Here is a 27,963-nt window from a genome sequence, read left to right as displayed (position 1 = left end):
AGTTATCGGTGTGTTTCAGTATAGCTAGGAGATTTATTCTTCTGTCAGAGCATGTGAGAACACACTGAAAGCAAACAAACAAAAAAGACAGTCTTTAACGGCATAAGCGAAAAAAATGGGCAAGAAAGGAAATATGATCGTCACGCATTAGGCTCAGCTACGAATACTATTTATACAGTCATAATAAATGTAAATATTAAAAGTGGATTGAACCAAACACTGTGATACAAACATACAAGAACATGGGGAGAGTGTGTGGAGTGGCAATCCAGCGGGAGGAGTCATGACAGCAAAGCAGTCCTTATATTCCATACTCGGAAATCAACAAAACTGAAAAACTAAAAAGCAGCAATATATATAGTATTTTAAAACATGGATGTCAACATTAGAAGAAACAGATAAAGCTGAAAGTAATTATCTCTGAAGAAGGGTGGACTCTGAAATACTGATTTTAAAAACTATGTACCTGTATTGCCTTTGATAAAAAATAAAAATTAAACCCAAAATAAAAATAATTTAATTTTTAGTATGAAGGTCAATACTGATTAGTGAAAACAACTGACATAAAAGGTATAAGTTGGCTACTTTTCTTTCTCTCCCACTAATGGTAATTTACTCTGCTCTCTGATTCCCTTTTCTTGTTTACCTGGGCTTTTTGGTGGGGGGTGCGCCATCACTGAAGAATCCAAAAATCTCGTCTATATCAGAGGCCTGGCTCCCTGTAGAAGCCATCCAGTTTCTAAAATAGATTAAACACCATGGACCACAATTAGATCTGTAAAATATACCATTCAAAATAGCACATACATTGAACAGTTTTAAAAAGCTGTATACCCTTAAAGGTGCTTTGGAGGTACCCCCTACTTAATGGAAATTTGTTAATTAATGCACATTCCAAACAAGGAACTCAATTAAATTAGTCTAAAAGACTATTTGGTGTTCCATACTACCATCTCGCTTCTGTTTCTGAAGGCCTGCCCCCAAGTTCCCACCAAAAACAGTGTCAACTCATGTCAATTACTGGCCCTCACTTTGTAGAACTTAAGAAAAACCAGTTATTCTTCCACAAGATGGGTTTGCAGAAGACTCAGGATAAAAACCACCCACAGATAAGTGTATTAATAGCCCCCAATTATCCATTTACTCTCAGCTGAAGAAATTACTGAGTCAAGAATAGGACAGTCAATACTAATTTGCTGAATGACATTCTCTGTTGTTGGACAATGGTGACCTCGTAGCCAGTAGGACATGTCTCTCTAACTGAACATGAAGTGGACTTAAATCAAGCCACTGTGATAACTGGTAAAGGTTATTATCAAGCAGATGTATGAAAAATGGCCAATTATGTTCGGGTGCTGGAATAACTGGCAAAAGTAAGTAATTACCACAGATTAGAATGAATACTATAAAGTTCTAACTGCTCAAACTTCAGCAAACTAGTTAAATCTAAAGGCTGTGAATTTAAAAATAGCAACAGTATTTTAAATACACACACAATATAGAAGACAACATACTACCACCGTTTGGGATGTTTTAGTACATGCCATTGCCAACACATAGAACTGAATTACTAATAATTACTGGAAGTTTACGGTTTTGTTAGAAAGTCCTTTTCTTTTCTTTTTTTGAGACTGCGTCTTGCTCTGTTGTCCAGGCTCCAGTATGGTGGTGCCATCTTGGCTCACTGCAGTCTCGGCTTCCTGGGCTCAAGCCATCAACCAACCTCAGCCTCTCCAGTACCTGGGACTACAGGCACGTGCTACCACATCTGGTGAAATTTTGTATTGTTTGTAGAGAGGGAGTTTTGCCATGTTGCCCAGCTGGTCTCTAACTCTGGAGTTCAAGTAATCTTCCAGCCTTGGCCTCCCAAAATGTTGGGGTTACAGGCATGAACCACTGCATCCGGCCCAAAAAAGCCTTTTTCTTTATTAAAACATTAAGTTTCTCAATTAATTTTTTGTGGTAAACAGAAGGCTCACTTCCTCACCCCATAGTCCATCACACATAGTGGAATTCTTCTTTAATATCATAATCATAAAGAAAATAGAAACAATAAAATCATAGTAGTGAGTTAGAAAGTAGATCATGTTTCTAGTCAAATCTTTTGATTCTGTTGATGAGAAAGCTGGAGCTCAGGAGAAGACGGATGAGTCACTAATCTCAGTAAATCCTGCCTTAACTCAACCATGTGGGTTTTTTCTTTTTCTTTTTTTTGAGACGGAGTTTCGCTCTTGTTGCCCAGTCTGGAATGCAATGGCGCAATCTCGGCTCATTGCAACCTCTGCCTCCCGGCAGTTGCTCCCTTCAAGTGATTCTCCTGCCTCAGCCTCCCAAGTAGCTGGGATTACAGGCATGCGCCACTACGACCGGCTAATTTTGTATTTTTTGTAGAGACGGTGTTTCTCCATCTTCATAAGGCTGGTCTCAAACTCCTGACCTCAGGTGATCTGCCCGCCTCAGCCTCCCAAAGTGCTGGGATTACAGGCATGAGCCATCACGCCCAGCCAGGATGTTAGTTAAAAGTATGTATGTTCTTGAAAATAAAGTTAATTAATTAAAAAAAAAAGTTTGTTTCTAGGCTCTACTCCAAAATTACAGAATGAGATTCTCCAGAATCTTCAGAATCTTCCTTCAAACAGGAAACACCTAAATAAGAAGCAAACTTAATTTTTCTACAATGCGACAATTTTGTTAAATATAGGATGCACATGAGGTATACCATCAAGCCATCTTTCCTTAAGTGTAATAACTTATTACAGTCTAATGACTTCCCAGTTTGCTTATACCAATAGCCAGGTTTTAACTGTCCTTAAAATATTTTTATGAAGTTTTAATTCATGTGAATCACTTCCGATTCTAAAAGTTAACGCTCTAGAATGGTGAACTAGGGATAGAATGTGTTTACTTCTTCCACACACACGACAACCCATCCGTTTGGGATATACACAAGGAAAAAACTTAGGTGCTTAAGTTCTTTTCTTAAATATGGTTCTACAAACCCATCATCTAAACAGATTACATCCAAGTAAAAACACTATATTGAGAGAGATGAAAGTAAAATTCTGAAGATGGATATCTTCAGAATTCAATGCTCAATTCAGTTACTAAACCAGTTTACAAGCTCTTAACTACGTGCTATGGACTACTTATAAACGTTAACTCATTAATCTGCATAACACTACGAGGCTATTGTTACCTTATTTTACAGACGAGAAAACTGAGGCACAGAAAGATCGGGTACGTGGTAGTACCAGTATTCAAACCATGGCAACTCTGCCTCCCAAGTCCAAGTTCTTAACTACACTATTGCTAAACAGGAAATGCTCATTGGAACATTTCAGATTTCAGATTTTTTGGATTAGGGATGCTCAACCGTTAAGTATAATGCAAATATTCCCCAAAAAACCCAGAAATCCAAAACACTTCTTTCTGGTTACAAGCATTTCAGATAAGGAATAATTAATCTGTATTAACTTTTCAGGCTTAAAAAAAAAAAAAAAAAACTTAAAGTCCAAAACTATCAACAAAGGAAGTGCCTGCATTCTAGAAAGCAGATTTACCTGAAACAATCCCAAGTAATCCTTAATAGTTGCTTCGTAACTAGGCACTCCATTCATGCAATCTTGGCAGTCAACTACATTCGGAAGCTGGGAAAACTACTTTCTCCAATAGCAAGCACTATTTGTTATATACTTCTCACCACCATTTATCCACCAGAGCCTAGATCTGTCCTACCATTTTCTCCTGGAAATTATGTAAGATCGTTTTTGCTGGATTCTATTTCTGCCAGATGGTCAATTCATGACATCTAGACCTGAATACTAAGCTTTCTGACTTATTTCTTTACACAGTCAACTTTTCTGAAGGTCCATTCCATCTATTACTTTAAAAAATTAAATACAGCCAATCGCTTCTGACTGAGAATGTTTAGGGTCTTATTTAGGTACGAATGAGACGTAGCTCAGTATGCCTACATTATATCCAATCATATACTCATCCTGTTTTCTAACAGAGAAACATCTTTTCTTTAGCCTAAAGGATGCCTCACATGATACAATCTCACATGTATACCCCAGTGGCATATAAGCATAAACCATACTTTATTCCTTCTAAAGTAGTGTTTTCAGGAAAAAAAAATCAATTTTAGCATGTACCCTAAACAATATGCAGTTCTTGCTAAAGAGTTTCAAAGCTAACTTCCCAATATGCATCAACTAGTTCACACTTTAATTTTTTTTATGTGATCATGGTTTGAGTTTTCATTTTTGTGGGACTTGCTATGTATAGCAAAAGTGGAAAATGTTTTTCTGTCACAAGAAAACAAAAGTCAATGACCTGTGGCAGTGTCTTCATTACCTTAATCACTGCTAAGCCACTGAGAAATCCTTCAAGGCCAATAGAGTACAGCAAAATAAAAGTCAGATACTTGGTAAAAGCTGAGAAAAGTAACAGCAACCTCATTAATGGAAATGTTAAGGCTGAAGTCTTCATATGAGACAGAACACTTGTACTCTGAAACCTGTCAGCTTGGCAGGAAATATAATGCTTCTATCTCTGGTGGATGAAAAAGGGAAAAGGGCGAGTGTTCTAGAAAAAATCCAGAAGAAACATAGTAAAGGGACAAGAGAAAAGGAACTGGTTATCCAAATGAAATTAAGTTTGCACACAGCAGAGGACCTGTGGACTTGAAAACATCAAAGAATTCCAGCAGCTCTCGTTTTCATAGCATCTTGGTGCTAAAAAGATAGCAAGCTCTAGGCTTCCCCTCAGAGTGAGGTCTCCCAGCCCGCCTTCCTCATTCTGAGCTATGTTTCTCCTGTATGTCCAGTGCATAGTCCTCAACTCAAACAAGTGACATGCCAGAAGGAGCTCAGAGTAATACACTTGGGTACATTAGCAGACAAAATAAATCAAATGGAGAGAGAAATTCTAATGTTTTAAAAAGTATTTTTGCCTGGAAATAAAAGATATACAATTACCAGCTTGAGAAAGTGGTACGTTTCTTGCTATAAAAGGATCAGAAAGCTTCCTCCACTGCTTTTTAAAAAATAAAAGTGACTGGAATAAAGAACGGTTTATTTCTCTAGCATAAACATAGCAAAGGGGTGACTGGAATAAAGAATGGTTTATTTCTCTAGCATAAACATAGCAAAGGGTTAACTTCATTTCTTAAGGGAAAAGAGTCATCCTCTGACTTGAGAAGAAACCAAACCTTTCTAATTGTGGCTTTTGGACTAATTCCAACGCATCTGGGTTTTTAGCAACGATCAGATTTGGGAGGCAGGGAAAGACGCCCGGTGTAAAGTACTACTAAAGAGTTCTCAACAACAAGCTTGTCAGGAGTGAACACATTAAATAAAATCCTAAAGACTTGGCTTGGGTAGTTGATGAATTCAGTTCCATATGTAGACTGCAGACTTTCCCATCAGTGGATAAAGCAAACTCACTGTTTCCTCCATCTCAGCACACAGAGAGACAGGAATCATGTCTAGCTGTGCCAAGATCTGATTCCTCTGTGGATCCCAGACTTGAAATATTTCCACTATCTATGGTGAACTTGATTGGCTCTTACTTTTATCCCTTAGCATGGCTGAGACCTTCTACCTTCTGTAGAAGGTAGATACAGATAAGATCTGTATCGCACTCATTTCCTGAACATGTGCCTTAACGGAGTCACTGAGGAAATGCCAGACTGATGCCACTTATTCTTGCCATTTCACCAGCAAACAATGACCCCCTATCTGAACAATGTAAGGAGAAAGACCTCACCAGAGGTAAGGTTTCTGAAAGACCTTAAGGATTGAGAAGAATAACCCCAAGGCACGGTGGCTCACGCCTGTAATCCCAGCACTTTTGGAGGCCGAGGTGTGTGGATCATGAGGTCAGGAGTTCGAAACTGGCCTGGCCAAGATGGTGAAATCCCATCTCTACTAAAAATACAAAAATTAGGCGGGTGGGGTGGCAGGCGCCTGTAATCCCAGCTACTCAAGAGGCTGAGGCAGAAAAAGCGCTTCAACCCGGGAGGCAGAGGTTGCAGGTAGCCGAGATCGCGCCATTGCACCCCAGCGTGGGCGGCAGAGCGAGACACTGTCTCAGAAAAACAAACAAACAAACAAAAGAGCTCAGATGTTGCTTGTTATTTTCTATTATAAAGCCAAAGTAACGCATATGTATAGGGAACAAAAGTGTTTCAAGAAGAAATAATGAACAAATTAAAACCTAATTTGAATTATAAGTTGGTGACTGGAGGTGATGATTTTACCGTGCAAAGAATGACAACTTCTTTCTTTGTCACTACTTTTCCTCCTGTGCAGCTTCTGAGAAGGTATATCCTGAAAATAATGACACCTGTTGCTAAGGAAGGAGACTTTAAAAATATCAGATATTTCCCATAAATCAAGTAGTATGATCATACAAACAATTCCATCACAAATGGCATAGGTTATTCATTAAAAATGAAACTGAATAACTCTTTAAGGGCAAGATAACTCTTTAAGGATTCTAGTGAGTCCTTAACAATTGAATTTCTACTACGAAAATAGCATGGGTTACCCATGGGAAATAACCCTCAGTAGCTTAGTTTTATGTCAACAGAGTAAACACAATATACTGTGTACAAATGCAGATTCTTCCAAGTCTGGGGCATTCCAGAAGATGTCATCATTATAAAGGATATTCTCTATGAGTTAAAATTTGAGGCTGGGCACGGGTGGCTCATGCCTGTAATCCCAGCACTTTGGGAGGCCAAGGCAGGTGGATCAAGAGGTCAGGAGTTCAAGACCAGCCTGGCCCAGATGGTGAAACTCCATCTCTACTAAAAACACAAAAAATTAGCCGGGTGTGGTGGTGGGCACCTGTCATCCCAGCTACTCAGGAGGCTGAGGCAGAGAATTGCTTGAATCCGGGAGGCGGAGGTTGCAGTGAGCCAAGATCATGCCACTGCACTCCAGCCTGGGCAACAGAATGAGACTGTCTCAAAACAAAAACAAACAAACAAACAAACAAACAAATTGACAAGTCTTAATAAAGGGGAGATTTCTCTTATAAAAATTAAAATGGGCCGGGCCTGGCAGCTCACGCCTGTAATCCCAGCACTTTGGGAGGCTGAGGCAGGAGAATCACTTCAGCTCAGGAGTTTGAGACCAGCCTGGCCAACATGGCAAAGCCCCATCTCCACACAAAATATAAAAATTAGCCAGGTGTGGTGGCACACACCTGTAATCCCAGCTACTTAAGAGGGAGGCTGAGGCAGGAGAACTGCTTGAACCCAGGAGGCAGAGGTTGTAGTGATCTGAGATCGTGCCACTGCACTCCAGCCTAGGTGACAAAGCGAGATCCTGTCTCAAAATAAATAAATAAGTAAATAAAAATAAAAATGTTTAGTAAATATATTCCACTTAATTTTCACCCCTTTTCACTTCCTTGAGGATTTCCAACTTAAATAGAGCTAAAAATTAAAAAAGAGGTTTTTGGCTGGGCGCAGTGGCTCACGCCTATAATCCCAGCACTTTGGGAGGCTCAGGCAGGTAGAATGCTTGAGCTGAGAAGTTCAAGACCAGCCTGAGCAACATGGTGAAACCCCATGTGTACCAAAAATACAAAAATTAGCCTTGTGTGGTAGCGCATGCCTACAGTGTCAGCTACGCGGGAGGCTGAGTTGGGAGGATCACTGGAGCCTGGGAAGTCAAGGCTGCAGTGAACCATGATCATGCCGCTGCACTCCAGCCTGGTGACAAAGTGAGAACTCATCTCAAAAATAAATAAATAACAGATTTTGAAAATTAAAAAATTTTACCATTAAAAACCCTCAAGCGTAACTGACTGTAGTGATTAAGTGAATTCACTTGGCTACACCAGGTGAAATATCTTGGAGGTCCCCAGGTTGCGAGCATGGAATCCAAAACCCATCCATAGCAAAACCAAGAACAGGAGGATAAGAAAGATATGAAGTAGATCTGTGTTACAGTTATTCGTAGAATTAAAAGGAAAATAAATATGTTACAACATGAAGAGGTACAAAAAAAATCAAGTTCACTTTATTCATCATTACACAATTACTTTCGAGTTTACATTCAAGTGTACAATATTTTAGACAGACAGGAAGGATTAAAAATAATTGAATATACACCCATCATAGGTTTAGTTATATATAAAACCCAGTTATCAGAGTACGAACTAAAGAGAGATTTAAGAATAAGCTTGTGGCTGGACACAGTGGCTCACGCCACCTAGCACTTTGGGAGGCCAAGGCAGGTGGATCATCTGAGGTCAGGAGTTCAAGACCAGCCTGGCCAACATGGCGAAACCCCATCTCTACCAACAATACAAAAATTAGCTATGCATGGTGATGGGCGCCTGTAGTCCCAGCTCTTCAGGAGGCTGAGGCAGGAGAATCGCTTGAACCCGGGGGGCAGAGGCTGCAGTGAGATGAGATCACGCCACTGCCCTCCAGCATGGTTGACAGAGCAAGACTCAGTTTCAAAAAAAAAAAAAACAAGAGGCTTGTTTTGTTTCAGAGCATTCAATTTCTCTCTTTTAATTTATCATTCAACAGTTAATAAATTTACGTCTACTAAATGCTAGGTGTTTTGTTGTTGTTGTTGTTGTTTTGTTTTGTTTTTTTTGGACAGGGTCTCACGGTTGCCCAGGCACGATCATGGCTCACTGCAGCCTCGACCACCAGGCTTGGTGATCCTCCCACCTCAGTCTCTCAGGTAGCTGGGACTACAGGCACACACCACTGTGTCTGGCTAATTTTTTGTAGATACAGGGTTTCATCATGTTGCCCAGATTGGTCTTGAACTCCCAGGCTCAAGTGATCCGCCTGCCTCAGCCCTCCCAAAGTGCTACAGTTATAGGTGTGAGCCACTGCACCTGGCCAATGCTAGGTTCTTGACCTTCCTATTTAAAATGGCAACAGAACTGGAGGCCAAAAGAGGCAGTTGCATTTCCTTTTGAAGAAAAAGAGAGCAGACTAGTAGATTTGGGGGTGATCTATATGCACTCCTGCCTGGGGGAAGGAGAGAAAAGGCCTGTTAAATTTCTCAAGGGCCTTTCTAATTCACAAAGATATGAACTTGTACCATGTTCCTTTTTGGCTATGAGAAGAATGTGGACTATTTTTTGCCTCAGAAAGTCAAAGATCCATGCTTCTGAACATTTTCTTTAGTAATCTTTTTTTTTTTTTTGAGACAGAGTCTTACTCTGTCACCCAGGCTGGAGTGCAGTGGTGCAATCTCAGCTCACTGCAACCTCTGTCTCCTGGGTTCAAGCAATTCTCCTGCCTCAGCCTCCCAAATAGTTAGGATTAAAGGTGCCCACCACCACACCCAGCTAATTTTTGTATTTTTAGTAGAGACAGGGTTTCACCATGTTGGCCAGGCTGGTCTCGAACTCCTGACCTCAAATGATCTGCCCGCCTTGGCCTCTCAAAGTGCTGGGATTACATGTCTTTAGTAATCTGACTTCACTCCAGCCTCATGGAAAACGAAGCTGGAAACAATGAACAGCAACTCACAGAAGAGGATTCAAACTGACCAACCATGACAAATTGGGAAAGGAATCAATCTGAAGCTTAAGAAACTACAAAACGATACTCTACTTATCAAAAATAAAATTCAGAAACAACATGGGAAAGGATTAGCTGCGGGCCAAGTATTACTGGAACAACTCTAGCGATCTCACGGGAGAAACTGGGTGTGGCTCTTTATAAAAAGTATTGTGCATCTGAAACAAAGACAGTGCTGATGATCTACACCCACAGAATACACGTGATGTACACACAACTTGGGCAATATTCTACTATAGTGGGCATTGATTATGGCCTTATGAAAGTAGTGTGCCATATTTAAGATTGGAAACTTAGGGAACAAATGGAAAATTTCACTGCGTCAAAGAACAGAAAATGTGGATTGCTAAATAAAAAATTGAAAAGGATTTGGTGCTACTGAGCTCAAAAGAAAGAAGGGACCTGAGAAAAGCTGCTCTTAAAGGGCAGTTCTCCCTAAGCCCGCAATCGCTGCCTCTCTTAAGATGCCAAGTGCACTTGGCATTTTTGCCATCCTCTGCTGCAACGAAGAGCCTTTTGGCTTCTAATCTGGAGATCTAGAAATTGGAATGGCAAAAGTCTTCAGTTTTTATGCACATAAAAGAGATCTTGTTTGCTCAGCTGCCCTGTGAACTGAATTTAAGGAACGTTTGCATTATTTTGGAATTACCTAATTTGAGTTAAGACATGAGTCTGGGTGTTTATAGGTTACCATCTGCAGAACATTCATGGGATGAGAGTTCTCTGCCTAATTATTCACTTGTTTTGGTTTATGAGCTTTTTGAAATTGACTGAGGAGAAACACATTCCTAGAAAGCCAAGATATTCTCACATTCCCTCCCTCCAGCCCCACTGGCCTCTTCACTGTTCCTCAAACAGGCCTGGTACACCCGACCTTGGGGTTTTCCTTTGTATAGATCGTTCCTTCTGCCTGGAATGCTCTTTCTCCATGTATCTGCACAGGTTTCCATGCCTTTACTCAGACTGTACCTTCTCAATGACGCTACTCTAACCATCCTATTTAAAATTATACCCCCCACCATGTTAGCTGTTCTACTTTTTATTTCATAGTACACAGCACCCTCTAACATACCAATTATTTATTAGCAGTATGACTCTACAAATTTTTTTTTTTTTTTTTTTTGAGACAGGGTCTCGCTCTGTCACCCAGGCTGGAACGTGGTGGCATGATCATGGCTCACTGTAGCCTTGACCTCCACGGGGCTCAAGCAATCCTCCCATCTTCGTCTCCCAGTGCTACAGGTACATGCCACCATACCCGGCTAATTTCTTTGTATTTTGTAGAGATGGGGTTTTGTCATGTTGCTCAGGCTGGTCTCAAACACCTGGGCTCAAGCAATCTGCCGGCCTCAGTCTCCCAAATTGCTGGGATTAGAGGCGAGAGTCACTGGACCTGGCCCAAATTATATTTATTGTTATCTGCCTCCTCCACTGGAATGTAAGTCCCCCAAAGACAGGGACCCTTTGCCTGTTTAGTTTATGGATGTAGTCCAAGAGTGCAGAACAGTGCCTGGAACACGGTGGGCATTCAGATATTTATTTCACAAACTAACTCAAACAAAAGAACACCCTGTCACTGCTTTTAATAAGGACCATAAAAAGCCATTTAGCTTTTAAATGGAACAAATGGGAAAACTGTATACACAAATAAATCAATATTCAGACTATCATGTTTTAGATACGCCAGTGGTACTAGCAGTGAATGTAATCTGATCCTAGACGGCAGAAGAAAACTTCAACTTAAGGTTCCAAGACCATTGTTTGGCACCCGAACATTTTATATATAAACAACTTTATAACTCAAGTCTCTGATGTCTACATTGTAAACTGATTTTTAAGGGTTGATTCTTAGGGGAAGAACTATTTCTGGCAAATGATTCAAGGGCATCAGTATTTCAAGCTAAGAAAGCAGTTTCTCTTATTTTACATATTAAATCCATCTAAAATACAACTAGAGAAAAAAGAAAAGCTTATGTAGCAGCAAAAGAGATTTTTCTTTTTTTTTTTTTTTTGAGATGGAGTCTTGCTCTGTCGCCCAGGCTGCAGTGCAGTGGCACGATCTCAGGTCACTGCAAGCTCCGCCTCCCAGATTGACGCCGCCATTCTCCTGCCTCAGCCTCCCAAGCAGCTGGGACTACAGGCGCCCGCCACCACGCCCGGCTAATTTTTTGTATTTTTAGTAGAGATGGGGTTTCACTGTGTGAGCCAGGATGGTCTCGATCTCCTGACCTCGTGATCCGCCCGCCTCGGCCTCCCAAAGTGCTGAGATTACAGGTGTGAGCCACTGTGCCTGGCCCCAGCAAAAGAGATTTCAAAACACAAATTGGGTTAAGTCCTGTTTTAAAATCATTCCATGGCTTCTCACTGTGTTTAATAACATTATACTCCTCATCGTGGCATGATCCAGTGTCCGCCATCCACACAACATCCATCCAGCCCCCTCCCTCACTCGCTGGGCTCTTGAGGTGCACAGGCCTCTGTCAACTGCTTGAACACCCCACCCCCCGTCCCCTGCCCCACCTCAAGTTCCTGGCTACAGACTTCCCTCAGAGCGATGTTCTGCAAGGGCCTCCCCACACCCTCCTCCTTGGCATCTCAATTTAAATGTTACCATCTGTAGCCTGGTCTTCCACTCCCTTTATCCCAAGTTCTTCATTTATACTTCAGTTCCTAGTTTGTGTCTCTCAGTACTTGCAGTTATTGGCCTCTACCACAAGAATAAAAGCCCTTCTAGGGCGAGTACAGTGTCTAATTTATTTATCAACTTATCCCCATCCCATAGCATAGTTCTTGTTATAAAGTGTGTATATGGTACAGAAAATGTTCACATATTTGCTGATCGATTGAGTGTGTATCTACCATTAATTAAAGTCTAAGGGATCAATTGATATTTCTAATTTTCTGAGCTGCAAAAATTAGGATGAATGGGAAGGCTGTAGTATTTTCTCTCATCCAAACAAATACGTTCCATGCTGACATCCACCACTCACCTGTTTAAAGCTGTTCATCCCTACACATAAAGATTCTCACCTGCTCTGGAGGAGTCTTCTTCATCTTTTAGATTTTTCCTTCCTAACAACAAGAAATTAGGATCACATAGTACTTCTGCCAAAAGTCTATAGACTTGCTTCATAAAACAAAGCTGCATGCACTTTTCTCCCAGTCCACATCCATTTGTAGTTCTCCTATGGCCTGGTCACGATTACATTCTGTATATGCTTGTAGAATTTTAAAATGCTAGGAACTGAATTCGCCACAGGTTGCTACATTTTCACGTTCAAATATCTGTTAAACATCAAGCACTGTGCTAAGAATATTAGTATTGCCGCCTCCAGTTCTCCTCCATCAAACACTACATGGCACTGACACTAAGCCAGGCACTTTCTGTACTTCACACATATTCGCTCTTCTGTGAAGTAGAAGCTATTGTCATCTCATATCATAAATGGTATAGATAGTGAAACAGAAGCACACAGATGGTAAGCAGCTTGTTAAAAGTCACACAACTATTACACATTAGACATGGAGTCAGTGTCCATGATGTTAAGACACAAAACAATACCATCTCGCAAAACTGAACAAGCCGTGGGCCTCACCCTTAGCAAATCTACACCTTTGGAGAAAGAAACTATAAACAAATCTTTACGACATGTTTGTGCCAAGTTTAACATGCCTGGATGAGGTACCAAGGAGATGAGCACTTGTGCTTGAGGAAAATCAAGGAAAGTTTTATGGCAGATAAACACCCTTCTGGCAAAATTCAATGAAATTGTTCGTATTCATCCTCCTCTGCCTCCTGAAACTGAAGTCTATCGCGCCTTTTCCTGGTTTCCCTCCCTCCCCTCTAGTGGGAGGTCTTCCCTGTTTCCTAAATGTTGAGGATCCACAGGGCGCTCTGGTCTATTCCCTTTACACACTCCCTTCCCTTCCCACCCCATTCACCCCTAGACCTTAAAATACCAACTAAACACTAAGGGCTCCCAAAATGCTACCTTCAGTTCAGATCTTGGTGGTGCTTCAGGCCCAGGAGATACCCACTTAAGTTTCAGTCAGGCAGCCCTTCAACACTGAGAGGTACTTTCAGATTGTACTTCAAACTTAGAAGCCAAAAAACAATTCAACAACCTGCTCCTTATCCTAAGTTAATCAGATTTCTGAATAGTAGAAATAAGCTATGTGATAATACTTACAGGCCATTATTTCTTTCTGTTTTAAGCACCAACATATGTATTTACTGATTTTGCAAAAACTGTCATATACTTCAGAATAACGTATTTGGATCATTTCCAAACGAGAGAATATGAATCAAAGGGAATCCAGGGAAGAAAGTAAATCTGTAACCTTAAACTAGCATGATATTCTTTTTAGGATATTTTTTTCCTAATAAAAATTAACCGAAAATAATAATAAATAATAATTATTATTATATTATAATATTATTATTATATTATATGTTATGGCAGTGATATATTATAATAATATATTATAATATTATAATAATATAATATAATAATATTATTATTATTTTCGGTTAATTATTATTATTATTATTTTTGAGACAGAGTCTTACACTGTCACCCAGGCTGGAGTGCAGTGGCTTGATCTCAACTCACTTGATCTCAACTCCCAGGTTCAAGCTATTCTCCTGCCTCAGGCTCCCAAGTAGCTGGGACTACAGGCCCACGCCACCATGTCTGGCTAATTTTTGTATTTTTAGTAGAGACGGGGTTTCACTATGTTGGCCAGGCTGGTCTCAAACTCCTGGCCTCAAATGATCCACCTGCCTTGGCCTCCCAAAGTGGTGGGATTACAGGTGTGAGCCACTGCGCCCGGTCTACTATTCCCTTTGATCTGAAGATGAACTGAGAGCTGAAAAGCACTGTTTAGATCTGAAATAAGAATCTGAAAACTCTTAAAAAAAAACAAAAAAAAACAAAAAAAAAAAAAAACAGGCTCAGCCAAGCATCAGTCTTAAAAAAAAAAGTAAGCCGGGCATGGTGGCTCACCGCCTGTAATCCCAACACTTTGGGAGGCCGAGGCAGGTGGATCATGAGGTCAGGAGATCGAGACCATCCTGGCCAACATGGTAAAACTCCGTCTCTACTAAAAATACAAAAATTAGCTGAGTGTGGTGGCACGTGCCTGTAGTCCCAGCTACTCAGGAGGCTGAGGCAGGAGAATTGCTTGAACCTGGGAGGCAGAGATGGCAGTGAGCCGAGAGCATGCCACTGCACTCCAGCCTGGGTGACGGAGCAAGACTCCATCTCAAAAAAATAAAAAGAAAAAAAGAAAAAAAGTGGCCAGTGAAAACAATTGAAGGTATTTAAAAAAAAAAAGAGAGAGAGAGAGAGACGGGGGAGAAAGAAAACAGAAAACAGCCTAGGGAGACTAAAAACATACTTTCATAAGGAAGTGAACGTGGTCAGTGGAAGACCAAGGAGGACTCTCAGAGAGCAACCAGAAAGCTGGGCAGCCGGGGCTCAAAGGAGGTAGATGGACACTTCATTCAGGATAAAGAGAGCATCTTTCCCCCAGACTTGAAAGTAACAGATCACTGCAGGAAATACGCAGAAAGAGCAAAATGAAGCCCCCTTCCTCCAATGTGGAGCTAACCACTGCTGACATTAGGGTTTATGTGGAGAAAAGCAGTTTTTAAGAGGAACTCTCGGAGTAAGTCTGAGTATCCTGGGTTCATGTTCATATCAATTCTAAAAACGTCATTCATTAGTTTGCCCCTGCTTTTACACCATAAATCTTCGTACATATAAGCCCCTCCTTTAAAACAAAATTCTTCCTTCAATGTCTTATTAAAATTAACTTTTAAAAAACTCAAGCTGCTTGAGTTTTTTTTTTAGTTAATTTTAATAAGTCCAGAAGTGCATGTTTTCTGCAGTAGAGGAAAGAAAGAAGCAGTCTATTTCTAGTGGCCGGGGGCAGGGAGGCACTGGGGACCAGCAGGAACCTAGAAGAGTCAGCAGAGGGTAGACGCTTCCCAGCCCCACGGACAAGACTCCTGCGGAATCTGTAAAACTGCAGTGAAGTACTAAGTTCTGGCAACAGCTCTCAAACCTGCTCCTTAGCAAGAGAGCTAAAAAGAGAGTGTTTCTTACGCACTGTTAATGTGACTCTTAAGGCATATCAACAATAGGGAGAACTTGTCTCTACAAAAATAAAAAATTAGCCAGGTGTGGTGGCACATGCCTATGGTCCCAGCTACTTGGGAGGCTGAGGTGGGAGGATCGCTTGAACCCAGGAGGTCGAGGCTGCAGTGAGTCATGATCACACCCCCTCCAGTTTGGGTATCAGAGAAAGACCCTTTCTCAAAAAAAAAAAAAAAAAGATAAGTAAGAGCTGAAGGATAAGCTTCCAAAAATAAACAATGAAAACAAGAAATTCATGCTTTTCCTTATGTGATATTACTGTGCTGCATTCCATGACACTAAGAATATAAAACATAACTTCCGTCCTTAAGTGTTTACCTCTTAATCTTTCTCCAAGGACCCTATTAAAATGACAACAGAGGAGTTTTTCTTTTTTCAAGGTATAAAACCAAGAATGTGAGGTGCAGGAGAGAAGCATTCAAGTTTTCAATGAATTTTTGGAGATGGAAAGCAAGTTTTAAATGCAGACCTGAAAATGTGGATTGGCATAAAGTCTGTTTAACTAATGCGCAAAGCGTCTTCCTCATCCCCTGCTAAGCCAGAGCACTATCTATTTTCATCTACTTTCTCCACCTCCATCCAGAGGTTTAGAGAAAAACGAACTGAAATCTGAAATGGGTCTGGAGTGAAATACATCAGCAGGAGCAATGAAGAACTGAAAACACAGATTATGTCAACAGATGCATACTAAAAGGTTATCCAAGCCCCCATCCTTGTCCCAGCAACCAATGCGCTGTCAGTTAAAGAAACATTAGCAAACATACACATTTGTACAAACATATATACAAAACCCATGTATACCAGTCACCCTCCAGTGATGCCCACCACCCAACAAGACTCATGCTGGGAACTTAAAATAACAAAAACCAAAAATGAACAGTCAGAATCATTCGGCATTCGAAGAAATCCCACAATAAAATAAGTCATTTATTCCTTAAATTATTAAGCATCTATTCATCGCCAGGCACTGTTTCAGAGGTTGGAATTGTAGAGGCAAACAAAAAAAAACAAAATCCCTGCCCTCATAGAATGTTTTAGTGGTGAGGGAGAGAAGTAAATAAATACGTGGGATGCTAAATGGTGGGAAATGCTTCTGGAGAGAAACAAAGCAGGGAAGTGAGATGGGGGTCTGAACTTCTCAATCCAGCGCTCTCCTCACTAAGGTGACATTTAAGCAAAGACTTGTGGATTCATCCAAAGTGAGGTGTGGGAGCAAGTCACTGGCTATCTGAGGGAAGACACATCCAGACAGAGGCACAGGTGCAAAGGCCCACATCACCTGGAGGAAATGGAGCCCATGCAGAGAGGAGGAAAACTAAAACACTACAATGGGCCCTCTGAGCCCATCATATCCACATAACAAGAATCGATATTACAAAAAGGTATCAAAGAAAAATTAAAGATTGAGGGAAGAATCACAAAAATAGTGTAAGAAAACATCCCGGAACTAGAGAACATGTATTTCCAGAACCAAATCTGTCTGTGAGAAGCCAGCACAACAGCTGAGTAAAGACCCACAGTCTGGTGTTAATACACATCATGAAACTGCAGAACACCAGAGACAGAGAATATCCTCAAAGCTTCCAGAAGGGGAGAAAACAAACAAAATAAGGTCACATAAGAAGGATTTGAATCGCCATGTCTCTAGAGCAATTACAGATGCCTTCAACACTCTGAGAGAACCTTATTTCCAATCTAGAATTATGTATCTGCCAAACTATCAAACAAGTGTGTGGGCCAAACAAAGTCATTCAAATACTTCTTAGAAATAACTGCAGTATGTGCTTTTAAAAAATAAAGACATAAGCCCAGAAAGAGGAAGACATGGTTCCTGCACAGAAAGGGCAGGTCCAGGAGGACCCCAGGGCAGCAGTTCTTGAGAGCAACAGTAAAGGCAGGAGGAGGATGAGGAGGTGGCGAAGGAGGAGGGGGAGGAGGAGGAGGAGAAAGAGGAGGAGGAGGAAGAGGAGGAGGAGGAGGAGGAGGAGGCGGCAGCGGCGGCAGAGCTCCAATAAACAGGTGATATATTTGAGCTCACAGAAAATGTTACTGACAAGAATGTGACAAATATATTGGAGCATTTGGGAAAAAATTAACAGTAGATACATGAAACACACAGGTGAAGGCCAACCTACACACCAGGAGGAACACACTGTCACTGATCATCCAGCTCAACAGTGAACAGTATTTGACAGAGGTGTAAGTACATAAAAGCTACCTGTTTTAGCAAAAAATTACAATAGAACTGTATTAGGGGATAGAGGGCTGGAAAAACAGGAAAGTGGTGGGATGCAAGAGCTAAATACTAATCTATTGCTACAAGAAATCAACAGGCCAAACATGAGGGGAAAACCAAGAAAGAATAACAAACCAACTATTTAGCAACAAGAAGACACAGCAGACTCTCAAAAAGAGTCATTTTGTTCAACATCGTTTTTTCATAACATTGATGAGAAAATAAGTGATTCCTGGCTGAGGTCACCCATCTGTGTGGAGCTGGCACATTCTCCCCACGTCTGTGTGGGTTTTCTCCAGGTATTCTGCTTTCCTCCCACGTCTCGAAGATGTGCCTACTAGGTTAACTGGTGTGTCTACATGGTCCCTCTGTGTGTGTGTGTGTGTGTGTGTGTGTGTGTGTGTGTGTGTACATGCGCACCCTATGGGATAGATGGCGTCCTGTCCAGGGCTGGCTCCTGCCTTGTGCCCTGAGCTGCCGGTATAGGCTCCAGTCACCTGTGAGCCTGAGCTGGAAAATGCATGAATGAATACAAATTACCGGCAAATAAAAATCTGCAAAGTTTATGGTAATCATCCAAATGCACAACAATAACCAATGTGGCACAAAAGCTCTCAGTGGGCCTGCCCTATTGGTGATGGATTGTTTTGGAACTGAGCATGGTGGTAGGAAATGCTTCTGACAATTTTCACTTTGCACACATTTATTCCTCGATTTAACCCACCACCACTATGATTGCAGTAAGTCACTGACTCACCAAAAAGTGGGTGAAAATCTTCCTTGTTTCAGTGTTTCCTACTAGAAATGCTTTGGTTTTTATTTAGAAGTTGGGTATGTTTTTGTGACCAGAAAAATGCCATAGAAACCATATGGTAAAAGTGGTTTTGTTATATGGTGTTTCAAGAATACTGATGATGTTGATAACTTACTGTAAAGACAGAGGAAAAGAGGAAAACAACTGAGTGGTTGCCTCTAAAGAATGGAACTATGAGGTAGGGAGGGCAGAGAAACGGTTTTTGTTTTGTTGGTTTTTTTTTTTGGTGACGGAGTCTCGCTCTGTTGCCCAGGCTGGAGTGCAATGGTGCAACCTTGGCTCACTCCATCTCTCCAGTTCAAGCGATTCTCCTACCTCAGCCTCCCAAGTAGCTGGGATTACAAGCACACGCCACCACGCTCAGCTAATTTTAGTATTTTTAGTAGAGATTGGGTTTCACCATGTTGGCCAGGCTGGTCTCGAACTCCTGACCTCAGGCAATCCACCAACCTCAGCCTCCCAAAGTGCTGGGATTACAGGTGCACCCAGCCTGAGAAACTGTTTTTTAAATATAAATCTTTTATTACTATTTGACTTTTAAACCATATTACACAAATTACTTTTTCTCTTTCTTTGAGACGGGTCTGTCTCTGTCACCCAGGCTGGAGTGTAGTACTGCAGTCACGGTTCACTGAAGCTGCAGCCTTGACTTCCTGGGCTTAAGTGATCCTCCCACCTTAGCCTCAAGGGTAGTTAGGACCACAGGTGCGTCACCATGCCCAGCTAATTTTGTGATTTTCTGTAGAGACGAGGTCTTGCTATGTTGCCCAGGCGATCTCAAACTCCTAGGCTCAAAAGATCCTCCCCGCTAGGCCTCCCAAAGTGCTGGGATTAAGGTGTGAGCCACACACCCCGCCCCCATTGAACAAATCTTTTTTTTTCTTTTTTTTTGAGTCAGAGTCTCACACTTTCACCCAGGCTGGAATGCAGTGGCACGACCTCGGCTCACTGCAACCTCTGCCTCTCGGCTTCACGCCATTCTCCTGCCTCAGCCTCCCAAGTAGCTAGGACTACAGGCGCCCACCACCATCCCCGTCTATTTGTATTTTTAGTAGAGACAGGGTTTCACCGTGTTAGCCAGGATGGTCTTGATCTCCTGACCTCGTGATCCGCCCACCTCGGCCTCCCAAAGTGCTAGGATTACAGGCGTGAGCCACCGCGCCCGGCCGGAAATCTTAAAGTATATTCCAACACCACTCAATGAAGTAACTCCAAATATAAACATTAGCTCAGTGGTGAAAAGTTAAATTCTGGGGACAAGAGCAGAATTCGGTTTCTTAGTATCAATACTAAATGTGTTCAAGATAAATCTGAAATAAATCCCACTGATTCGGGCTGAAAGTACTTACGTATCAGTGGAAAATCTTCACAGACTAGAAACAGAGTTGCAAAGATCTTTTAAATGACAAAAAAACTGAAGCCCAAATTATTTGTTCAAGTTCGCAGTGGCTGAACTGGGACTAGTCCCACATCTCCTGGCTCCCAATGACTGCACTTTCCAGGGCACCTCCCGAGAGTTCCTGCTAATTGCGTCCTTTAATCTCTATAAAACCATAAAACAATGTCCAAGTACTTCCTGCTTTTCAAGGAAATGGAATCGCTGGTTAATCTGCAACTAGCAAATCACAGTTTGAGGAGGCGTAACTTAAACTTCATGCCACTGATTAACCTTAAATTTATGATAAACGCAAGTTCCTTTATTAGTCAGTCCTCCTTTATACTTGTGAAATACTAATGCAGCCTTTTTGTTCCGGAATAGACTAGGAAATATCTTTAAAAAGAAACTATCAAGTTCTTCATATGGTTATTTTGGGGGGCACATATTATGATATATCAAAATCAATGTAAATAAGTCATGTTTGAATAGAGCTGTACTCTCCAAGAATGAAGAAATCACTAATAGAATTTCCTTCCTTGTTTTAAGAAAACAGTTTAGACAAGAGGAGTTCCCAACAAATGGACTGTGACATTGACGCAGAAATGGAAAAGTGAACGGCCTAACAAAGGACCAGCTGAATGAGGAAGAGGGAGGAGGCAATACAGAGATTATAAAAAACAAAAACCAAAACCAGAAACAAAAGAGGTTTTGGCAGTGGCAGTATCGCAGCCAATGAGGTTTATCTGAGGGGCAATTATTGCTCTTTGAAAATTGAGGAAGAAAAAAAAAAAAAGACATGACATTTGCATAAATTATACTGAGAACAACTCTAAATCACCAAGTGCCTAGACTCACGGGAGAAACATTAAGGATGTCGTAACTGACGTACCCATACTGGCTAAAGCTGTACTGTCATACCAAACAAAAACTTTGAATTCTTTAAATTTCTCTACAAAGTTTCAACAAGACAAACCTAACAGTTTCTTCTCCAGAAATAAAGAACAAATACTTTTATTCTTCGTCACTAAGTGTGTGCTTTGAGTTAACCTGAAACCCTAGAGCATAAGCTCTGTGTCACTAGCAATGACATTTGAGTTGGTTCTTCGTTTTGTTTCCTGCCACAGAAGGCCAATTCTGCAAGAACAGGTGTAGTCTCTTGAATGCCATACAGTTAGGGTAGAAACAGGTTCTCCCATCCCGGACACAAAACCATAAAAGTCCTGTACCCAAAACAAGTTTCTAATTAATGTAATGATATTAATTTAATTCCGGATGTCAAAATTTCAGGGTCCTTGGAAAAGGGAGCTTCATGTATCTAAGTAATACGTGATGTTCATCTGTTTAGTGAAATTAGAACCTAGGTCTGGAGCATGGAAGGTAATAATTCTTTTAAGGTGGAATTTCTCAACTTTTATAGATCTCTGTCCTACTGGTAAATGTGCAGGGCGGTGGGGGGAACAGGAGAAATGGATGTTGTTTCTCAATCTCCCTTGGAATTCTTCGCATTTATATCTGAATCGGCATTTACACCTGCCTTATAACAGAAACGTACACAAGGCTTGCTTCTTTCCAACTTTACAAATACATCTGCCTCTACGTTCATTCTTCAGGCCAGTGACAGAAATAAGACAATTCAAAATGTTCAGACATACCTAGCATACATTTATGATGCACTTCAGCCATCTAACAGATATTGTGAGTTTACTATGTGCCAGGTCAGAGGATTTAAAAAAAAAAAAAAAAAAAGTCTTCCAGGGACTCACAGATCAACAGCAGCTGCCAAGAGTACATCTTTACCTGCGTAACTCATAATCAATTCAAACTCAAAGGACAGTTACAGTGTAGGGGAAAAGACCAGACCTCATCACTGACCACCTAGGTTGTAACTAGTTTTCCTACTATCAAACCCTTTCCTTTCCCATCTGTCCTGCATTCAACTGCCAGATTCACTTCCAGAATTTCACTTTCAAGGAGTCTCTCTGCCCTACTCAAGAAGCTTCAAAGACTCCCCACTGCCTCTAGTTCCAATTCTTCAACTTGTCACCTCTAGTTCAAACTCTTCAACTTGAGTCTTCTATGAGTAGCTCCACCTGATCAACTTTGTTTCTTGTTGGTACGGCTCCCTTCTGCCAAACCCTTTAGGAGGTGTAGAACCCAAATCTAATTCAACTACCTATTCTCTAATAACTCCTCAGGCAGCCTTCACTCCAAGCAGTCTTAAAAAAATTGTTCCCCCTATCTTCACAGATCCATTAGTTTTCAGGACATTCTTTCTGAACTCAGCATAAGTTTTCCTCTTAACAAATGGCAGGAACATCCTAAGTTACTTTTAACACTACCATCCCAAGCACATGTTTATCTTCCCAGCCACCCCTGATTGAAATCAGAGGTAGTCACTTGCAGTTCGGGCAATGGAATCTCAACATCGCATCTCGTGAGAGGGGGTTTAGTGCGGTTGCAAACTGTGGAGGAGAGGAAAAACAAAGGAAACAGGAAAAGTGAAGGTCTGTGCTCCGTACTTTCAGCTTTTTCTTTAGGAGTAGCGAAGGTAGGGAGGAGACTCCAAGCAATGAATTCTTGAGGAAGGACAGAAAAAACACTCACAGTGCTTCCTAAGTAGGAAGTAGGGGCTGGGGGCCCTGGATAAGGGAAGGGGCCGTCATCCTTACGAGAGGGGGACAGGTTACCACGTGAAACAAAGAGGATGGGAGTTGGAAGATGACGGGTGGAGAGGCTACAGAGATCCAGGCATCCAATCAAGAGGGTACCCGACGAGTCCCGCAGGGGACTGGCGGATCACCGGAGATTCGGTGGCTAAGAGGGACGGCGTAGGTGCCTAGGAGGGCTCTGGGGCGAGTGTTTATGGGACATCGCCTCTAAGGGGGCGCGGGGGCGGGGAGGAGTTTCTCACTGGGATCGTGTACCAAAAGGAGAAACGTTTTTCGGACCAGTGTTCTTCTTGAACAGAAATCCCGGGGACGCGGAAAACGTTAAAGCGTTGAGGCACCAGCATTTCCCAGCCCCAGCCCTGCTTCCCTACACACTCACCGAGTCTCCTCCAAACGCCACTGCTCCAGCTGCAGCTACCGGCCGGCGCAGCCGCACTGAGCGCGCACCTAACCCCCGTGACTCGTCCAGGCCCCACCCCGCACCACGTGACCTACAGGGTCCACCCACTCCCGCCTCACTCTTGCCGCCCTTCTCCACGTGGTCTTGGCTCGCCCCTCCCTTCCTGGCAAGATGGCGGCGCCCAGGTGGAGGGCGTCGGGCCTCTGGATCTGGGGAAACGGCCAGGGTTTGGAGAGTCTCTTCAGTCTCGTCTCAAAGCCATTTTGTTCCGCTGCCGCTGCCTCTACGTCCGTAAATGCCCAGAGATTAGCGGAGAGGCTCCGAGCCCAGAAACGGGAACAAGACACAAACAAGAAGCCGGTGAGTCCGAAGGGACCACAACTCCCAAGAGACAGTGCGCTCATTGGTTTCCCGGACCCGGAGTAGGTAGGAGGGTCCTCTGACTGAAAGCGTATGAGTCAATAGCCCGGACGCTAGGTGGGAGAATGGGGAGAAGGTGGAGGGGAAGGGTCAGTAAGGGTACGGTGTTTTCCCGTGAGCTGGGTCTTTGGCTACTGTCAGGCTCGGTCCTACCCACTGCGTGGGTACGCAGGTTAGACAAACTGGTACCCCTGGTACCCCTGCTCTCAGATTACTCGAGGAAAGCGCGGGTCTGATGCAAAGATAGTCATTCCCCACTCAGATTCTCACCCAGAGCTTTGTGTAAGGACTTCTCCACCGCTTCCGCACCAGGCATTCCCCACAGCTCCTTCTTTCTCCCTAGGTGTCCACAAACCCTGTTCAGCGGAGAGTGCAAGAAATAGTGCGGTTCACACGGCAGCTGCAGCGAGTCCACCCCAACGTGCTTGCTAAGGCACTGACCCGAGGAATTCTCCACCAGGACAATAACCTTGTGGTCATCAATAAGCCCTACGGTCTCCCTGTGCATGGTAAGGACCACGCGGGAATGGGAGAGGGACCTGTGGCTGCTTTCTGCTACAAGCGAGGAAAACTGAGACGTTACTTGTGGTGCACTCTAAAGCCTTGCGTTCAAATTAATTAAACCTTTGTAGACTACCGTCCAATATAAGGAACCACCGAGGACACAGAAATAAATAAATAAGACAGTCCTCCCCTTCTAAACATCTGACAGTAAGCAGCAATTAGTGGAATACGCTGTGTGCAGACCACAGGGATCACTGTAGAGATATACAAAGGCTGTGTGGTTCTAGACTAAAGGTTATCTTCCATCAAAACTGGGAATGAGAAAATGATACATAAGAAAAAAGGGTGTGTGTGTGTGTGTATATGTATGTGGGAGTATATGTAACATACAACCCCAGAGTGACTGGAATTTAGTGGACGCTCAAATGTCTTTCAACAAATGTTGCATGTAGTTGTCAGGGACAGCTGAGGTGAATCAGGAAAGATTGATTTAAAAAATGCATTTGCGAAAGAAATTTGCAGAGGGAAAAGGCCCGTTTTAGCTAGAAGAAGGTAATGCTTTTCTGGGAGATATGGAGATAGTTGTTCATAAAGACAAGGAACTAAATCAGACATTGCCATAATTTTTTTCTCTCTTTATTTTCACAACAGTTTTTTGCCTTCCCATTCTACAATGAAGTTGTTTTCCAGATATTTACATTTTATAATGAGAAAGAAAAGTTGGAAAGAGAAGTAATGTGTCCAAGGTCAGAAAAATAGATAGTAAGAAGAGTAAACTAGAACCCCAGGAATGTCTAACCCCGAAGCCTATCCTCCCAATCACTCTTATTTAATGCTTCTCGAAGGCCTCATGGTTTTGCAAAGTATGTCTGAGAGGAAAGCCACGTGCTCTAGAATGGTGCTTCTCAAACTTTATTATGCTTCTGAACCATTTGGACAGCTTGTAAAATGCAGATTCTGACTGAGTAGTCTAGGTTGGGAGCCTGAGATTCATTTCTAATAAGCTCCCTAGACATGCCATTGTTGCTAGTCTCTGGACCACACTTCAGTAGTGATGCTCTAGAAAATATTGACAGTTTATCCATTAAGGGCTTTTCTCCCAAGAAGAGTTCTTTGGTGAGATCTTTTCCTGGCCACTCAAACCTTTGGCTTTTTCCTTCTTAGGTGGCCCTGGGGTCCAGCTCTGCATCAGTGATGTACTACCTATCCTGGCAAAGATGCTTCATGGCCACAAGGCAGAGCCCTTGCATCTGTGCCACCGGCTGGACAAGGAAACCACAGGCGTAATGGTGTTGGCTTGGGACAAGGACATGGCGCATCAAGTCCAAGAGTTGTTTAGAACCCGTCAGGTGGTGAAGAAGTACTGGTATGAGGCCTGCTGATGGCAGTAGAGGTGGTATAAGTGGAGGCATTTCTTTCACCTATTTATCCATTAAAAGCAGAAACTCCATTAATAGAAGGCACTGCACTAGGACCTGCAAGATTATAAAAAGTATGTGAAACAGCTTTGGTGCTTAGAATATTAAGTCTGATAGAACAGTGGTTCTTAATTCTGGTATACATCAAAATTATCAAAAATTAATTATACAAGCATAGGCTGTCCATAGTGGCTCATGCCTATAATCACAGCACTTTGAGAGGCAGAGGTGGGAGGATCACTTTAGGCCAAGAGTTGGAGAACAGCCTGGGCAACATAGCGACACCTTTTCTCTATAAAAAGTAAAAAGGTAGCCCGGTATAGTGGCACATAGCTGTAGTCCCAGCTACTTGGAAGGCCAAGGTGGGAGGATCACTTGAGCCTAGGAGTTTGAGGTTACAGTGAGCTATGATCACACCACTGCACTCCATCCTGGATGACAGAGTGAGACCCTGTCTCTAAAGAAAAAAAAAAATTAATTAATTATACGAGTAATATATGATTTTATTCCTGTGATAAAAATAGTCAAACAACAAAGATAATGTGAAAAACTCCTGGAGAATCCACCCACTCTGCCATTCTAGTCTTTTCCCTTGAGGTAACAACCCATGTAATCAGTTTGGTTTTTATTCCTCTAGTTCTTAATGCATTTACATACATGTCTAGTGTATATAGTATGTGTGTGTGTAGATACGTATGTACATAGATATATATATCTATATATAGCACATTGTACAATTTACATTATACTCTTTCCCCTGCCCAATTCTATGTCTTGGGGATCATTCTGTGTTAGCACATAAAGGTTTACCTCAATGTTTTTCAGAGAAAAAAGATACATGAGCAAAAAAGAAACCCTCTGTTCCCCATCTGTGCAGTTCCCTTCCCCGGGGCAATCGCTGTGACTGGTATCTTGTGTAAACTTCCAGAGTTATCGAGCATATGTAAGCATATTACTCCTATGGTACTGTGTTTTACACACAGTTTTGTATCCTGCGGTTTTCCCTTGGATCATATATATCTTAGAGCATTTTGTGTTGTACGGTTAGAGCTGTCTCCTTTTCAATTGCTCTGTGAAATACCACTGATGAATATTTAGGTAATTTCTCATTTTTTAGAGCCTATTGCAAAGAATATGTGAATGTATTTTTAGGGTAAATTTCTAAAAATTGAATCGCTGGGCTGAATGGTGTGTATATTTAAATTTTAATAGTACTCACATTGCTCTCCACCAAGGTTTTATCAGTTTACATTCCCACCAGCAGTGGTGAGTACCCATTTCCCCTTATCAGCCAAAGCATTTTTAAAGGGTTTGCCACTGTGATAAGTTAAAAAAAAAAAAAAAAAAGACATTTTCTATTTTCTTATATAACAGTGATGTTGGCTATCAATTTAAGTGTTTTTTACATGTTTATTGGCTATTTGAGTTTCCCTTTTTGGAAACAGACTGTTTATTTCTTTTACCTATTTTTCTATTGGGTCATTTATTATTTTTATTTATTTATGTATTTTAAGACCATGCCTGGCCTTTTTTTTTTTTCTTTGAGATGGAGTCTTGCTCTGTTGCCCAGGCTGGAGGGCAGTGGCACAATCTCGGCTCGCTGCAACCTCCTCCCTAGTTCAAGCAGTTCTCATGTTTCAGCCTCCCAGGTGGCTGGAATTACAGGCACACGCCACCATGCCCAGCTAATTTTTGTATTTTTAGTAGAGATGGGATTTCAGCATGTTGGCCAGGCTAGTCTTGAACCCCTGACCTAAAGTGATCCACCCACCAAAGTGCTGGGATTACAGCACTTACAGCTCACAGGCGTGAGCCAATGTGTCTGGCCCAGGCTGTTTATTATTTTCTATTTGATTTGTAAGTATTCATTTTATATTTTGAATGTTAGTCCTTTTTAGATTACAGATTTTGCAGATACTTTGTGATCTGAGAAGCCTTTTAAAATTCTGTATGATTGAGACTTACCCACGAGGTTCTCATTCATAAGTCTGATGGTTGTGGGGATTGGCATCTGTATTTTTAAATTTGATATACAATCAAATTTAAGAACAACTATAATAAAATTATAGAGAATGGAGGAATTTAGGACAGTCGCTAAGACCTCAAAAAGATCTGTGTTCAACTCTCAACTGTGTCATTTACCAGCTGTGGGGCCTTGGGCAAGTTATTAAACTTCCATAAGCTTTGTTTTCTTCATATGACAAATGCAAATAATAGGATTTATGAGATGGTTAAATAAGACTGAGTCATGTGAAATATTTAACAGTACCTAGTTCATAGGAAAAGTTAAAAAATAAAAAATAGAGACTTATTTTATCTATTCAAGCTATCAAAATGTTAAGACTACAAAATACATGTTATGTTATTTGTGAAAAATGTCCATTAAGGTTCAAAA

The 27,963-nt window shown here is 41.7% G+C and overlaps 2 protein-coding genes across 27 annotated transcripts in view; one reads left to right on the top strand and one right to left on the bottom strand.

Annotated features, from left to right (window-relative positions):
* FAM118B (family with sequence similarity 118 member B) overlaps window positions 1–23,263 on the bottom strand; it is a 50,760-nt gene extending 27,497 nt beyond the window's left edge. For 3 of the 10 annotated variants that reach the window (XM_005580120.5, XM_045369994.3, XM_005580125.5), the window contains exons 1-2: window positions 23,206–23,263; window positions 647–739 (exon numbers count right to left, since the gene is read on the bottom strand). In XM_005580120.5, coding sequence (XP_005580177.1) covers window positions 647–732 — 86 coding nt within the window. In that variant the 5' untranslated portion in view covers window positions 733–739; window positions 23,206–23,263. Of the gene's footprint in view, window positions 1–646; window positions 740–6,262; window positions 6,333–12,558; window positions 12,641–23,205 lie in introns of all 10 variants that reach the window. The other 7 variants (XM_065529670.2, XM_065529673.2, XM_045369993.3 and 4 more) reach the window with 4 other exon arrangements.
* Window positions 23,264–23,385: 122 nt separating this feature from the next.
* The window catches only part of RPUSD4 (RNA pseudouridine synthase D4), a 138,359-nt gene continuing 133,781 nt past the window's right edge, over window positions 23,386–27,963 (top strand). For 6 of the 17 annotated variants that reach the window (XM_065529668.2, XM_065529669.2, XM_045369992.2 and 3 more), the window contains exons 1-3: window positions 23,386–23,586; window positions 23,990–24,155; window positions 25,315–25,516. In XM_065529668.2, the coding sequence (XP_065385740.1) occupies window positions 23,398–23,586; window positions 23,990–24,155; window positions 25,315–25,516 (557 nt within the window). In that variant the 5' untranslated portion in view covers window positions 23,386–23,397. The other 11 variants (XR_012423915.1, XR_012423916.1, XR_012423913.1 and 8 more) reach the window with 6 other exon arrangements.

The sequence above is a fragment of the Macaca fascicularis genome, chromosome 14, assembly GCF_037993035.2.
Source record: "Macaca fascicularis isolate 582-1 chromosome 14, T2T-MFA8v1.1".
NCBI classification, from domain to species: Eukaryota; Metazoa; Chordata; class Mammalia; order Primates; family Cercopithecidae; genus Macaca; species Macaca fascicularis.
Note: the sequence above shows the minus strand (reverse complement) of the source record. Positions and strands in the feature narration are given on the sequence as shown.